This window comes from Xyrauchen texanus, chromosome 16, assembly GCF_025860055.1.
Source record: "Xyrauchen texanus isolate HMW12.3.18 chromosome 16, RBS_HiC_50CHRs, whole genome shotgun sequence".
Lineage (NCBI taxonomy): Eukaryota > Metazoa > Chordata > Actinopteri > Cypriniformes > Catostomidae > Xyrauchen > Xyrauchen texanus.
In genome coordinates this window covers 42,991,055-43,004,316 of record NC_068291.1, presented here as the reverse complement: position 1 = coordinate 43,004,316, position 13,262 = coordinate 42,991,055, and the positions used below count along the sequence as shown (strand labels likewise).

Sequence of the window (13,262 nt, the reverse complement as noted above, 5' to 3'; positions counted from 1 at the left end):
GAGTGGATGATCAAATTGTGAGTATATCATCATCCATATGCTGCATTATATATTATGAATGATTGTGATGTGTTCATCGGATTAACAGAGCGCGTGATTTTATGACGCTGTGATCTGCCGCGCTACATTGTAAACATGCAACGATGTAACAGTTTACATTGTAACAATGTATCGACATAATAACAATAACAATGTATCGAAATGCAGTGATGTGCGTGCTGTGCTTCATCATCGGAAGTGAGATTGAGATTTTTTACAGCACTTTGGCGGCATTGAAAATGCACATCTTTATATCATCATTAAGGATTAATACGCAGAAGTATTCTGTATATTAATATGTATATGTTGGCCTACAGTGTAATCATAGTTACATCATTACAGTAATCACCCATATTTACTCAGTATTCATTGCATGTATTAGAGGGTGTGTTTAGTGAGTTTCCTGTATAATATGATATCAAAAGGGCTATATTGTTTGATTTTAAATAGATGGCTAACAGTAATTTAGCTGTTTTGTGTTTTATGACAGTTATGCTCCATGGTGTCCGGCGTGTCAACATTTACATGCAGACTGGGAGAATCTAGGCAGACAAAGTGAAAGTCTGGGCATATCAGTGGGCAGGGTCGATGTAACACAACAACCAGGTTTGGCCATTATTATATGCTATATATAATGTGCTTATAAGTATTACTATTACTGCTAAACAGGGTTCGTTTGAACAACCCCCTAGATGTGTAAGTCCTAAATCTGAGTGTAGATGCTATCATGCATTGGTTAAGTTACAGACACCAATTATACCTCAAATCATGTGGCTTTTTAAGGAAATGTTTTTGATTACTTTTCAAAGTGATTAGACATACAACTTTACCTGGTGGACAAAATTAAAAAAATCGTGCATGCAGGAAAGAACCTGAGTCATGTATAGAGGTTTGGGGTGGACTCTTTTGACTTGGGCTAGAAAGAACCCACAAAGCAGTATGCAACAACAACTCAGATCACCATAGCAACCACATCTGTCAATCAGCCAAAACATGATACAAGCATGGTTGCATGTGTGCAAGTTTTGCATGGGCAGGTACAGCTGAAATTTTCTTTAGAATATTCAAAAAAATCTAGTTTTAACTGGAAATTCAATGATAAAATGGTAAAAAATATAGATCTTCCTAATAATCGCATTCATTTGAATGATGCCAATATTGATTCTTAAAGGAATAGTTGAGGTCAATGGGGCTCAATACTTTCTAGCTGCAAAAAAGGACATACAGGCAGCATGAAGGTAATGCATATGACTCCAGTGGTTTAATCCATGTCTTCTGAATATATGCGATCGGTTTGGTGAGGAACAGACCAAAATGTTATTTATTTTTCACTGTAAATCTTGACTTTTGTTTAGGGATGCCTCGATCGATTGGCCACAGATCGCAATCGCGATATTCACGTCCTATGACTCGATCGGCGATCAGTAATTTGGCTGATCGCATACACCGATGCGCGGCTCCTTTAAGACTTCAGCAACTCTGTCATGACACCATGGAGTGGTGGGAATACTGGCATAGTGTTGTAAGGGTCTATGCCGGGCATATCCATCTCAGTAATAACACGAGTTACAAGACGTGGTGTATTTCAAACATCTTTATTAAATATCTCCCAATTAAACAGCATTAACAATAGCAGCACCTGTAGAGTCCAGGAACATGTACTCTTTCTCTGCTTTCCTTTCATCTCTTGCCTTCATGAGAGAGCGCTTGTTCCCCTCATTAAAGTTCAAGCAGCATCAAGTGAAAAATGAACTATTAATACAATCATCCATCTAAATGAAAAGGCAGGGAAGGAATTTATAAATATAATAATTCTTTATACAATGCTAAGTTAACACAATATAATGTATTAAAAATAATGAAAAAATGAAATAGAAAATATATGTGCAAGAAGCCATTACAGGGCCAAGCAGCATGGCAACCACTGCACAACACTAAACACTACCCAAAGACCTCACAGAGCAAGCACAGATCACCCATGTCACCCATGAACCCACGACTTCCTGTTGTAGATGTGCTATCCACTACATGATACAGTTGCCAGTCAACAAAGGGGACATACCAAACATAGTGGAGATACAGCTGTGTACAGCTGTTACCATGATCAACTTCACATTCATTTAACTTTTCAACAAAGGGGAAAATAATCATTTGTTTTGGGAAAAGACCAGCAACCATTCAGTAATCATAATTCAAAATCTCCTAAATGGCAAGCATTACACCATAGTAAGCACAACACACTGCTTGAATATGACACAAATCACCAAAAAAGTTAGAGACAGAAAAGTTTCAAAGGTGCTAAAGAGACATACCAAGCTGAGAGTCAGCAGGTTTTGAATAAAAAATGCATTTGTTGGTGTGCTAATATGGCTGATATCAAACACAACAGAAAGAAAGAACAGACTGGTCATGGTGTATTTAAATGATTAACATTCTAGCTAATTAGCATGTTAAACTTTGCCTACGGATAGCATTTTGATCAAATAGCCTTACAAATGTGTTGGCTAGCATGCTAACTGATTAGCATGCTAAGCTAATGTTGCCCTACGGATAACATTGCGATCAAATAGCCTTATTAAACAGAAAGCCCAAGTTAGCATGCTAACCGATTAGCTTGCTAAGCTATAATGGCATGTAGCATGATAACCATGCTAAACAAACCATGTTCTTTTGAACTAAATGTGATGATGTCTCCAAACTTTCAATAATTTCAAAAGATATCACTTCCATATCAGAACAACAACACTAAGACTAAGAAAAACAAGATGTATACCTTCAAACAGAAATGATCTGTGATAAGCCCTGCAACTATTCAGTAAAGAATACAAAGATCTCCAGTTCAGTATAAGATGAACTCTAACACTGGTGCAACTGGGAATCGAATCCACCACCTTTTGAACTATAAATCAGTGCTTTGACACACTGAGCTACTCAGTTGATATGCCTATTGTGTGGCAAAGAGACTTCCTGAGGTTAGAGTCAGCACACAAGTGTGGGTTATCTATGAACTATAGGTGACACTGTCTCAAAACTGCTCAAGTATCATCAGGACATGACATCAATGATGCACACCAATTTTCTTTGAAATCCGACAATGCATTTTGTATTAAATGTCAATAAGGTGGAGAGGCAGTGTATGCCGATATGGGAAGAACTGGAATCATTGAAATCCGCATGACCTAAGGAATCCACAGACCCAGACAGTATGGGCAAAAAAAGCCATTTTTCACAATTCTTGACCCACATGTGGCGCTGTCGTGAAACTCTGCTCATGCCCTCAGACCATGGTCCAGTGTTGCTGAGATACAGCCTCAAATCATTTTTCACAGCCACCTCAATAAATATGTGTTTGCTTAACTCAGGGCTCCAGACTGCGACTAAAATGTTCACAAATGCAACCAAATTAATTTATTGCGACTATAACTTAAAATCTAGTCGACATTGGCAACAGTCGGGTTTTGTGCATTTACTGTATATGCGGTTTCGTCAGATATCATCTTGTGAGTTATTGAATACATCTATAGAGTGAGCACCAGTGTGTCTCATGCCGCTTTTCTGTTGTGGTGACGAGCTCGCTGCACCTCACAAAACAACAACAACAACAAACCCAGCGTGAGAGAGTCATGACCAAATGACTCTTTTGAACCGGATCTTTTTCACGAATCACCCGAAAAGAACTCAGGAGCTCAGTTTAGCAGTTTGAATCGGATTCACTTTCTCGGCGAATCAGCCATCAGTGAGCTCACAACTGAGCCCCATGTGTATTTCAGGCTTCTTTATAATGAAAAGTCCCTTATTGTGTACCATTTTTTGATTGGGATTGGAGTAGCACAATAAACTGCATCTGGGATTTCATTCAATTTGCACTCTTGTAGTCTTTGTGTCTGGGCCATCTGGCAACATTAAAAAACTAGGGCTATAGTCCTTATTCACACTAGCGCCATCTTTGATTTTTAATAGGAATGACAACGAGGCTGTGAGGGATGGACGTACAGTTTCTTCAATGGCACGAATGGTGTAAAGACATTTGTCTCCTTAATGTTTCAGTTTAGGAGCCAATGGCTCCCGAGTTATTTTTTTAGTCTGGAGCCCTGATAACTTTTCAACAAAGTAAAATATATAAAAATTCAGTATTATTAATTCTTTGCGGTTCGGTCTGGAGATTATTTTGAGCCATTTTGTGTGCAAATCAAGCAAAGTTTGAAAGAGCAGAAGTGAAAGAAAAAAAACGAATGACATAATCCAAGATGGCGGATACTGTAATGAGTGGAGTTTTAATGCAAGGGGTCTGTTGAAATCATCAAGAGGAGAGTAATCAGACAAAAAATATTTGGTATGGGGGCTATTCATGACCACCCCTATCAGTGTACCAAATTTCATCATTTTCCTATGTATGGTTCTATGGGCTGCCATAGACTCCCATTGGGAAGGAATAAATATAGCTGCTAGCAGCAATTACAGGGCCAAGCGTCCATGTGATCATAAATGAAATGGCCCATCAAACATCATAATTCTACACTGTTTACAGGGTTTACACAAGCTCCTTAAAGTGCTTGAATTTCACTTTTAGAAATGTAAGTACTGGAATACCTGCAAAATCACCTTGTTTTGATGAAAAGTGCTTGAGATTAAAGCGGATCGTTTTCTCCGTGTAATGTGTGTTCATCAAAGATGAGAGACGGCTCCACTTTCATTGAATAATGTGTCTCAATATCCTTTCTGTTCTTTATTCAGATAAATAGTAAAAATAAATATTAATTTCGCAGAGATTCTCATGGATGTTCAGTGAACCGGAACACTGCGAGGCACTCATTGAACTCTTAAAGTGACAGTAACCTATTTAGCGTTTCTTATGCAAACGAATGTAAACTTAAATGTTATTACTTGTAAATTTTACACATTTGTGGCAAGCAGGGCGAGGCCAGGATGGACACCTGGGGTGAATGATCTCTTGCAGCTGTTGGTGATTATGGTGTTAGCACGCGCGAGATAAAGCCGCAGTCAGAGCCGCTGTAGTTTAGAGAGACACGGAGAGAGAGAGAGCGATGCACGCAGCCGAGTGACGTGTGCATTCCACGTTGGGTCGAAAAGCCAACAGTGAGAGAGATGCATTTATATTGTGTACTACAGAGCTTTATTTTGATGAGAAATATTCTAATGTGCATTTTCTAGAAAATAAAAAATGTTCTGTAATATTTTGTCATTTAAGTGTAATTATATCGAATCGAGATTATATTGAATCATAAACCTCATACCGTATATTGAACCAAGTCATGAGGTAACCATATCGTCTCATGCCTAGCATATATTCTGATCAACATCAGTGCGTCATGGATGTCTGGCATTATAGTTGTTATGCACGTCCCTGTTAACTGAACTCTTTCTGTAGATAGCATGCTTTGCATACTTCCTTCAACGTTTGCCATGTGGCTCAAATTAAGTCCATTACACAGAGACTTTAAAAGGAGCTAGATTTGAACTTTCCTGAAGGAAATGTGAGAGGTTCTTGCCTGTACAAAAGTCGGCAAAATTGCGTGTCTGAACGAAGAAATCACAAACAGAAAAATCTGTTCTGATGTGTTTAAGATTGACTCTTAAATGTCCACTAGTTAGTAGCCACCATCATTAAGTGACATCGCAAGGAGATGAAAGTCTATATATATCAGTAACACTGAGCTGGTTAGACAATCCCCTTTGAACATTAATTGCATTTTAAAGGCAGGCCAAGATTAACCCTTTAATGATGCCTGTGTAAATCAAGGCTCTGTAATGAAGGTCTTGTGATTCCACAAATAGCTGCTTCCACCTGCAGTGGGTTTTGAAGTTTCTCTTCCATACGAACTGAATACAAGAGTGTTTTCTCTGGAAATCACAGCTGCCGAGAGAAAACGCCTCTTACTGTATCTGACTGTCAGGATTTTTCTTATTGCTGTTCAGTTATAGAGAATATACCGCCTCCCCATGCCGAAGGGATCTTTTCGGTGGGTATAGGATGTGCTCGTTCTGTGTTATCATATTCTGTCTCTCTTCTTTTGTTCCGCAGGTTTGAGTGGGAGGTTTCTGGTTACAATACTGCCCACTATTTTTCAGTAAGTCCACAAATGACTGAATTTATATGCGTCACTGAATTCTCTCAGGGGTTGAAACTGTTGTTTGAAGCCCATAAAATGTTCTCTATTTTTACTGACATTTGCATAGATTATTAGAATAAATATGTTACATTTATGAATTATACATGTATTGTATTTTTTTAAATAATGCCAAAGATCTATCTGTACTGCAGTGCTAAAGACGGACATTTCCGGAAATATGTATCAGCACGGAATATTGAGGATATTCAAGCATATGTTGTGGAGAGGAAGTGGGCGGCAGTTGAACCTGTACCAGGATGGAAATCACCGTCCTCTCTGCTGTAAATAATACAATATTACTGTTTAGAAATGTGCTGATGCTGATGGGTTGTCACTGTTCTGAAATTCGGCTGATGATTTATTGTTATACAGACAATTGTTGTGGGCTTGTCACAACGATTTATAGTCATACAAATTGTCATACTTCTTGAGGTTTTCTTAATACACATACACCTTAAGACTTCATTTATTCATATTTAAAGGGATAGTTCAACCAAATAAGAAAATTCTCTCGTTATTTACTCGCCGTCATGCCATCCCAGATGCGTATGACAGCTCTGTAGGTCCATACAATGTAAATTAATGGGGTGCAATTCTTTGAAGCTCAATAAAGCACATAAAGGCAGCATAAAAGTAATGCATATGATTCCAGTGGTTAAATCCGTACCTTCAGGAGTGATACGATAGGTTTGGGTGAGAAATAGATCACTATTTAAGTATTTTTTTACTGTTAATCTCCACTTTCACTTTCACATTTCTTCCTCTTTTGTTTTAAAGGATTCGCGTTCTACGTGCATATCGCCACCTACTGGGCAGGGAGGAGAATTTATTATAAAACAGGACTTAAATATTGATCTGTTTCTCACTCACATCTATATTATTGCTTCTGAAGATATAGATTTAACCACTGGAGTAGAATTGATTACTTTTATGCTGCCTTTATGTGCTTTTTTGAGCTTCAAAGTTTTGGACCCCAATTCACTTACATTGTATGGACCTTTTTTTTTTTTTTTTAAGAAAGTCAGACACACTGGAGAGTAAATTATGAGATAATTTTCATTTTTGGGTGAACTGTCCCTTTAACTTGAAATCATATATTACAATAGGGATATATGATATATAATTTATTTATTTATTTTTAAGGCTTTAAAAACTTCAATAAAATACTGCACAGGGGTAAAATGTCATACAAAATAATATTTTAATATTAAAATATCTCCCTAACTTTACATTCACACTGTTGTTTTTGGAACTCAGCCAACATGATTATATTATATTTAATTATATTATTTAAAGCAATAGTAATATATGTATGTCCTAAATTCTTCACTTGCACACGTTATTTCACTTAATCTCACATAGAACCGTTGCATTAAGTAAAAGTGCATGGTTTGAGGTCAGTGGCTCAGATGTTTCATATTTACATATTATAATTTTATTAGTAACTAATAATACATTATTTGTATTGCAACATATCACAAAGAGTTTCACAAAATATTAAATACAAACACACTCGATATACAAGAACACATTTACATAGTGGTAAATGCAAGTCTATGAAAATGTGTTTTTAGACGAGACGTAAAAGCAGATATATTTATTTAATTTAAAACTATTTTGTTCATTAACAGGATGTCAGGAATGGCTACTCTGTTTCGGCTGTCTGTGTGGATCAGAGTAAGAAATAATTGTTTCTATAATCCACCCAAAAATTGAAATCCCGTCATCATTTACTCAACTTCATGTTATGACATTCTTCTGTGCAACACAAGAGGAGTAACGCTTTGACAACCAATGCCCACTGTTGTTTACTTTCAATGTATGGACCTGTTTCATGTGACGTCACTGTATGACCGCGTGCCGCCATGTATGACCGTGATCAATGGTGATACTGTTCTTTAATTAATTACCAGAGTGAAAAAGTGTCATTTTTCTTTCAATACATTTTTGTCTTTTAAGTGACACACGGCTTCATTTCGCCAAAGTCAAGCAGCGATGAGAGCGAGCACGGCCTTTGCTCATTTATTCAGACACGTCAGTTATCTGTGTACATGTCTGCTATATTTATAACACAATTAAACTGGAAATGCACATAGGATGATATTATTCATAATGCCCAGACTGTATAAAATGTACGTCATAATTGTGACACATTGTAATAAATAAAAAGCACTATAATGTGCATATATAGTACATATTTACATTTACATTTATGCATTTGGCAGACGCTTTTATCCAAAGCAACTTACAGTACACTTATTACAGGGACAATCCCCCCGGAGCAACCTGGAGTTAAGTGCCTGGCTGTGGGGATCAAACCAGCAACCTTCTGATTACCAGTTATGTGATATCTGATTACCAGTTATGTGACCAGGTATTTAATGTGTTTATACTAATGTCAGTCAATAAATAACACACCATAAGATCATGAAGCACACACCACTAGACTACAATGTAAAACACTAATATGTTCAGTCACTTGTCATCTCTAGACTGGACTACTGTAACGCACTCATTGCAGAACTCCCTGCATGTGCAATTAAACCCCTGCAAATGATCCAGAATGCAGTAGCACGTCTGGTCTTTAATGAACTAAAGAGAGCGCATGTTACACCACTCCTTGTCTCTCTCTCCACTGGCTGCCGGTTGATGCACGCATTAAATTCAAGGCTCTGATGCTGGCATACCTAAAATCATTTCTGAAGAGCTATGTGCCCTCTAGAAGCCAAGGAATGTCACCTTGTTGCACCAACACAAAGAGGCCCCAAAACACTTTCCCGGACTTTCGGCTTCAACGTTCCTCGTCTGTTTTGAATACTATTCTGATGCTAGTGAAACTTTGTAATATGGCACTTTTCATTCCACTGTCTCCAAGGATCATCACAGACGTTTTGTAATATTTTGATCAAAGAGCGCTGATGAACCTGTAGGCGCGTGTACTCGCCGGTCACACATCAGACTCACCAGCGTACGGAGGTAAATCCTGGATCAAATAGATTTAAATGTCCTCAAAAGTCAAAGTTAGAAATATGTGTGTTGACTTCAGACCTGTATACACCTTTCCTGGGACTTTGCATGGATCAAACGCATTATTTGAAGTTTTTCTTGATGTTTTTCCATTCATCGCCATTGTTTTCTCCTGCTGATGGTCACAAATATGGCGGCTGGGGGGAAAAAGTGACATCACTGAAACAGGTCAATAGAAGAGAGCGGCAAAATTTCTCCTTTTGTGTTCCATATAAGAAATAATGTCACACTGCTTTGTTATTTACATGACTACAAATCTATACTTTCCCCAAAAGCTTATATATATATATATCCAATTCTGCTTATTTGAAATGTATATGTAGGTTTTTGTACATCTCAATATTAACTCTTTTTGTCCATTTAACACAGCAAATCCACACTTACCTGACTAATACACTGGGCATTCCCTCATGGGGCTCTTACGTGATATTTGCCATCATTACACTCTTTATGGGACTAGTGCTCGGCCTGGTAAGTTTAAAAACATCATTTTCACAGCTTATGTAAATTCATTTATACAGTACAAAGTGATATGCATGAAAGTATCTCATGCATAAATTATTCTATGGATGATACATTGACTGTACAGATCTAAAAAGAGTATTTCCTCACATTTAGTAAAGGAAAGCATCAAAGTGCACTTGGCTTCATCTACTGTGAGCTCTATGAAGCAGATCACACATTTAGATACTTGATAACTTGCACCAGAAGGAATTATATAATCAATTTTGAAACGAAGATGGCTCTACATTATACAACGGTGAGTTGTGTAGTGCTGGTCGATTCTCATGGCTCTTTTGAGGATTCAGTGGGTGATTCTCGCATCACAAATCAAACTTTTAAAAGTGAACTTCCTGCTTGAGTTGAATTAATGATTCGGTTTAATTTCACCTTTCCCCATTAGATGCTGGTGTTGATTGTGGACTGCATTTGGCCATCCAGACCAAAGCGTAAAGAAAACGTAACAGGTAAATGCAGAAACACTAAAAGAAAAGTCATTTATACAATGTTTACACTAAACTATACATGTTTTTATTATAAAATGAGTTCTTAACAGAATATTCCGGGTTAAAAAAAAGCTAAGCTCAATCAACAGCATTTGTGGCATAATGTTAATTACCTCAAAATGTATTTCAACTCATCTCTCCTTTTCTTTAAAGGTGCACCTATTATGCCACTTTTCACAAGATGTTATTTAAACCTTTGGTGTCCCCAGAATGTGTCTGTGAAGTTTCAGCTCAAAATACCACACAAATAATTTATTATACCAATTTTTGGGTGGAAATAAAAACGAGCTGTTTTTGTGTGTGTGTGTCTTTAAATGCAAATGAGCTGGTGCTCATTTGGGGCGGAGTTTTGACATCTCTGCTTGGGATAACTAGACATCATTAGCAATATGACTGACAGTGTAAATAGAGGTGTTCAGCCCGATGTGTTTGAACCGGAGTCAGACACTGATGAGGGAGAGACTCCATCAGAAGGAACAACTTTGAGAATGATTCAGGAAGTTTCCGAAAGGCCATTTGATAAATGTATTTATTTGTTGGAGAGTTTTTTCAGCAGTTTTGCAACAATGGATATGCAACACACACACACACACACACACAAATACTGTTACAACGTTCGCTATGCGCTATAACGAAACAACACACACAAACAAACATGTCCGTCGGCAGTGTCCGTCAACAGTTGTGGGCGGGGCCTGTACAAAGTGACATCACTTTGCGGATGGAAATGCCTTGTTGATGAGAGAGGTCAATAGAGAATGGCCAGACTGGTTTGAACTGACAAAGTCTGACGTAACTCAGATAACCACTCTGTACAATTGTGCTGAGAAGAATATAATCTCTGAATGCTGTTCTGAGACGCGAGTTGGCGCTGTTTTGATGGCATGAGGGGGACCTACACAATATTAGGCAGGTGGTTTTAATGTTGTGGATGATCAGTATATACATATATATTTATTTATTTCACAAGATGAGGTTTATTGATGAGGCGGAAAAATCTATCTGCAACTATCGACATAGATTTTTGCAGATAACCGATAGTTCCATAAAGTAACTATCCACACGATTAATCGTAAAACCGATATATCGGTCTACCTCTAGTTACTATAGTTCCATGTAGTAATGTAAATTGTAGATGCAGTATTTAAAATTAGAGGTAGACCGATATATCAGTTTTACCAATTAATTGGTGCCGATAGTTACTTTTGGAACTAATGGTTATCTGTAAAAAATCTATGCCGATAGTTGCCGATATATTATTTTATTATATTTCCCTGTTCCTCCTCTGGAGGATTCTAGAGTTAAAACAACTCGGTACTACAGTAGGAATATATAGCGGCCTCTAGAAGTGAAATCATTGACAATATTCATTCAAATATTTAAATTCACTTCAATGCATATTTTGTTATTTTGGTTAGATAAATCAAGCGCTCCAAGTTGAAGCGAGGGCATGCAAAGAAAAATGCGACTATATGGACACGTGCCCCGTCAGCACATCGTGTCTCCAACGTCATATCTTGTATATAATAATAAAAAAACTTTTCCATCACTTTCATTATTGGTTTCGACAAAGTCCACATTAGGCCGACCTCTATTCGAAATGTCACATTTCACCAGCTCTACCCCAAGATACAACTATTATATAAGCTGCTAAGAAGCTTAAAATGGTTGACAAGACTTAAATATCATGTATCAATATGCAGTGTCCAAATGCAGTCTTACTCGCTCTGTAAACTTCTACAAATGAAACACTTAAATCTTTGTGTCTCTGTAGTTTTGACTGTAAAAGAGGACGTCTCGGAGGACGAGGTGGAAGACATATTCACAGAGGACAAACGCACATCTGACCTGGACAACGAGAGTGAGAGAGTGTCGGAAGAAGAGTCGACAGAAGAGGATGCTCCAATCACAAACACCGCCGCCAGTTGCAGTGACCCGAGTTCACCAGAAGGGGCAGCAGAGAGCTCAGTGAGACAACGCAAACCGCAGGGTCCGAACACTTCAGAGGGCACTTAATGCGTGATTGCTTTTAGTGCCGTTGCCACCAAAAGAAGAAAATGCCATATCTGTAGGATATGCAAAAGCGTACACCAGCTAGCAACAGATTTCTGTAACGTACTGCACGTGCAGAACGCAGTTTGCTCATTTGATGCTTCTAGCTGCGGTTAAATTGATTTATGAACACAAGTTGCTTACATTTATTGCTAAAGGTCTGATGCCAAACATTTACAGACCTACTCTTAATGTTTTATGGTTTTATATTTAGTATATACACCAAATGTTATACGTATGAGCATAAACACGATTCGAATGCTTGTTTACAATGTGTTTGGATGACTTCCTTCTGTAAAGAACACGTCAGGGTCACTTTTCACAGCAAAAAATATAAACAAAAATAAGAAATAATATTGTCATTATTTGAATGAAAGTTAAGCACATTTACGTGGTGTTTTCATTACTGTAATGAAATGGAAAAACATGTAAATTATTATCATATTTAATGTCATTTATTTTATAATTATGAAGTATTTGTACATGTACAGTCTTTAAATAATGCTGATTTTAATTAATGTATTTCTTTTTATTTTTTTTATGAAAAAGCCAACATTTTTAAGACACAAAATGTACTATATTCTAGTAATCAAAGTCATGATTAAAAATAATAATTATGAAAAAATCCAAACATTTTATTAACTGGATGCATTACAGTAAAGAGCAAGAATTGTGGGTGAAAATGTGCTTAATTATCATGAAAATAATGGCAAATATAATGGTAATGGCCTAAAATAGGCTTCATTTTCTTTATGAAAGTTAAAATATCTTTTAAAACTTTTTGGCTAGAAATAAGACCGGACAAGTTCTTGACAAGTTTCAGTCAGTTGTTTTACCCAAATTCCTTCATTGTTTTATATTTGTCATGATGAATGCTCCCATGTTTATCCATGTTATACATTTCCGTGCCACTAATAAAGTCCTGCATTTGCAATCCTGACTGATTTCAGAAGAAAAGGTTCTAAGCGCAGTATGTCGAAAATGAAGAGTATTTCTTGCACTATTG

At 37.2% G+C, this 13,262-nt stretch overlaps 1 protein-coding gene across 7 annotated transcripts in view; it reads left to right on the top strand.

Annotated features, from left to right (window-relative positions):
- The window catches only part of tmx4 (thioredoxin-related transmembrane protein 4), a 30,506-nt gene that overhangs the window by 180 nt on the left and 17,064 nt on the right, over positions 1–13,262 (top strand). For 4 of the 7 annotated variants that reach the window (XM_052146184.1, XM_052146185.1, XM_052146182.1 and 1 more), the window contains exons 1-5: positions 1–17; positions 530–645; positions 6,083–6,128; positions 6,323–6,451; positions 7,802–7,847. The exon at positions 1–17 is cut by the window's left edge and continues 180 nt beyond it. In XM_052146184.1, coding sequence (XP_052002144.1) covers positions 1–17; positions 530–645; positions 6,083–6,128; positions 6,323–6,451; positions 7,802–7,847 — 354 coding nt within the window. Of the gene's footprint in view, positions 18–529; positions 646–6,082; positions 6,129–6,322; positions 6,452–7,801; positions 7,848–9,566; positions 9,669–13,262 lie in introns of all 7 variants that reach the window. The other 3 variants (XM_052146183.1, XM_052146181.1, XM_052146178.1) reach the window with 1 other exon arrangement.